The 2,438-nt window shown below is 36.3% G+C and overlaps 2 protein-coding genes across 2 annotated transcripts; both read right to left on the reverse strand.

The window, feature by feature from the left end:
- Positions 262-1,424, reverse strand: LOC107605846 (probable BOI-related E3 ubiquitin-protein ligase 3). The gene is made up of 2 exons (XM_021107922.1): positions 1,332-1,424; positions 262-1,109 (listed from the first exon to the last, which is right to left on the reverse strand). The coding sequence occupies exons 1-2, from the start codon at positions 1,422-1,424 to the stop codon at positions 582-584; spliced, it is 621 nt and encodes a 206-aa protein (XP_020963581.1). The 3' UTR covers positions 262-581.
- LOC107607663 lies at positions 1,554-2,414 on the reverse strand. The gene is made up of 3 exons (XM_016309590.2): positions 2,228-2,414; positions 2,067-2,152; positions 1,554-1,882 (listed from the first exon to the last, which is right to left on the reverse strand). Exons 1-3 carry the CDS (start codon positions 2,272-2,274, stop codon positions 1,668-1,670), a joined length of 348 nt encoding a protein of 115 aa, XP_016165076.1. The 5' UTR covers positions 2,275-2,414; the 3' UTR covers positions 1,554-1,667.

Consider the following 2,438-nt stretch of genomic DNA (forward strand, 5'->3'; position numbering starts at 1 on the left):
ATAGGTAAAATAATTAATTTTATATTTTAAAGTATAAAAGTTAAAATTTTTTAAATATTTTAAAGTTTCTATAAAAAGTAATTTAGGCAAAATTTAGACACCAAACAAAATCACAGTAAAATTGGCCAAAAAAAATCATCTTCATTCTTCATTTTTAGCATAGTATTATCCTTATTTAAAACCCTACAACTACAAATTTAAGTGAACTCTTGGAACTTGATTGGCTTGCTAGATACCCAAGAATATATATATATATATATCTCTTTCGCATTGCACCACATGTTCTTATTTATAACAATCACATGAACTCACATGTTCAAAAAACTACGATCACGTAGCTAGAACCTAGAAGGCTACAGAAAGAAACCTATCATGTGAGTGATGAACTTTAATCAAATTGAAGACAGCTGTAACTCTTTCATGCATACAGTAACCTAAGCAACAATTTCCAGGGAACAAGTATTTGGTTAGCACCAGGTTCTTACACAGCTGAACATTCCTCACAATATTTGATATCAGTAACACAAGCAAACATGTGATTTTCATATAAAATTAGAGATTTCACATGTAAGACCATCTTTTTACATAAACACCTCCATGCCAATGAATTTAGAGGATTGACACACAGGACAAAAACTGAGCTTACTCTCGCAATTTTTACAGAGGCAGAGATGCCTACAAGGTAATAAAAGCATGGTGACTTCATTGACTCTGCAAGCCTTGCAAGTCATCATTTCTTTCATATTGTTCTTCTCTTGGGAGAGAAGTTGAAAATCAATGGAATGGCCGTTGAAGCATGAAGCTGTATCATCTACCTCACTGTCACCACATCCTTCCTTACTGTCTCTGCTATGGACATAAACTTGCTGAAGCTTAAATTTCAAAGCAGAAATCATATTCTCATTATATCTGGCTCGTTGTTGCCAGACATCGGCTTCAGCACTTAACTGCTCCATTCTCTCTTCAAGTTCTACGTTCTTCTTATTGATGGTTTCTACCTCAGATTCTTTCTCATGGAGTTTACGAAGGACTTCGTTTTCAATGATAGATAGACTCTGAAGTTGCGTTTCCTGAACTTTCCGTAGAATGGATTGCCGCATTTGTTCACCCTATCAGAATTAAAATAACGAATTATTGTTATGTTACTCGGATTAGACACTGCACACAGCTTTCTTGTTTATATAGATGTCTGTCAGAACAGGTTATAATGCATGAAATCCAACACGGGAATAAGTGATTTGAACTCTGAAGCAAGTTACTAACAAGTGCAGTTTATTGATTGCACAATGATGAAGAAAAGGAAAGATGAAGAAGCTCGATCTCATTATTACAGATCCGACTCTCCAGCACCAGAGTGAGAAATCTGGAATCTCACATTTACAAGCTAAACCAGCTTTACAACACCAATGATTCTTACTAATCATAACTAATTATCCGAACACACATTGTCCTTTTCAATCATCAAAGACAACACAAATGATTAAACAGGTATTTTCAAAAGCCAAATATGCTAACCCTGAACATAAGCACATTCCATGTAGAAAGAAAATTTGATAGCAACGATGCATACAAGAACGAATAATTTGATCTTCATATCACAGAGCTAAAAACATCCATCATGAATAATCATTGCAAGTTGCATAATAATGAAAATAGCATATTGTCATTTAGCAGCAGAAAACCCTAATAGGAAAACGTGTATTGTCAAGTGACAAACCCAACCCAGTGGAAACCGGTCGAAGCTGCATGAAATCAACACAGGATACCTGAGAATTGTTCTCCAAAAAATCATGTTCCTTTAACCTTTTTCCCTCCTTCTCCAAACCGTAACTCCATTGCAAATCGGCACCGCCATCAGCCGGAGCAAGCCCAGCAACAATTACTATAAAAACAGCACGAAACCGCATACCCAACAAAATGTTAATGAAAATTCAAAGTTCAAAATAGAAGCTTTGAAGCCTAGGTGATGCAAAGTTGCTTCCTTTCTTTTGCAGGTAGTGAAAGTAAGAAGAGAGAGCGAGAAAATTGCAAAAAAAAAAAAGACATAAATGGAGAAATTGACATACAGGGAGGACTGTGGAGCAAATCGGCGGGGTTAAAGTAGGAGTTGGGTTGCGACATCTGAGCATCAGAATCGATCGTGTGCAAATTTCTGCGGAAAAAGAAGACAGATTAAGGGAACTTTATTTTTAGGGGTTTTAGAAAATTTGAATGCAAAGAAAATTACATGAAAGATTGGGGTTTGTGTGGTTGGTAGTGTTGTCGGAAGTCCATGGAAGCGGATGAGATGAGCACTGCACAAATCAGGATTCAGGGAACCCAACCGGAAATCTCTTTCTAATTCCAACTTGCTCCTCCGCCCAACGATGAACGATGTGCTTTGGTGTCAAAGAGATTTAAAAAAGACCGTCATAAAACCAAAAAATTCTTAAATGGGA

This window comes from Arachis ipaensis, chromosome B07 (assembly GCF_000816755.2).
Source record: "Arachis ipaensis cultivar K30076 chromosome B07, Araip1.1, whole genome shotgun sequence".
In the NCBI taxonomy this organism is placed as follows: domain Eukaryota; kingdom Viridiplantae; phylum Streptophyta; class Magnoliopsida; order Fabales; family Fabaceae; genus Arachis; species Arachis ipaensis.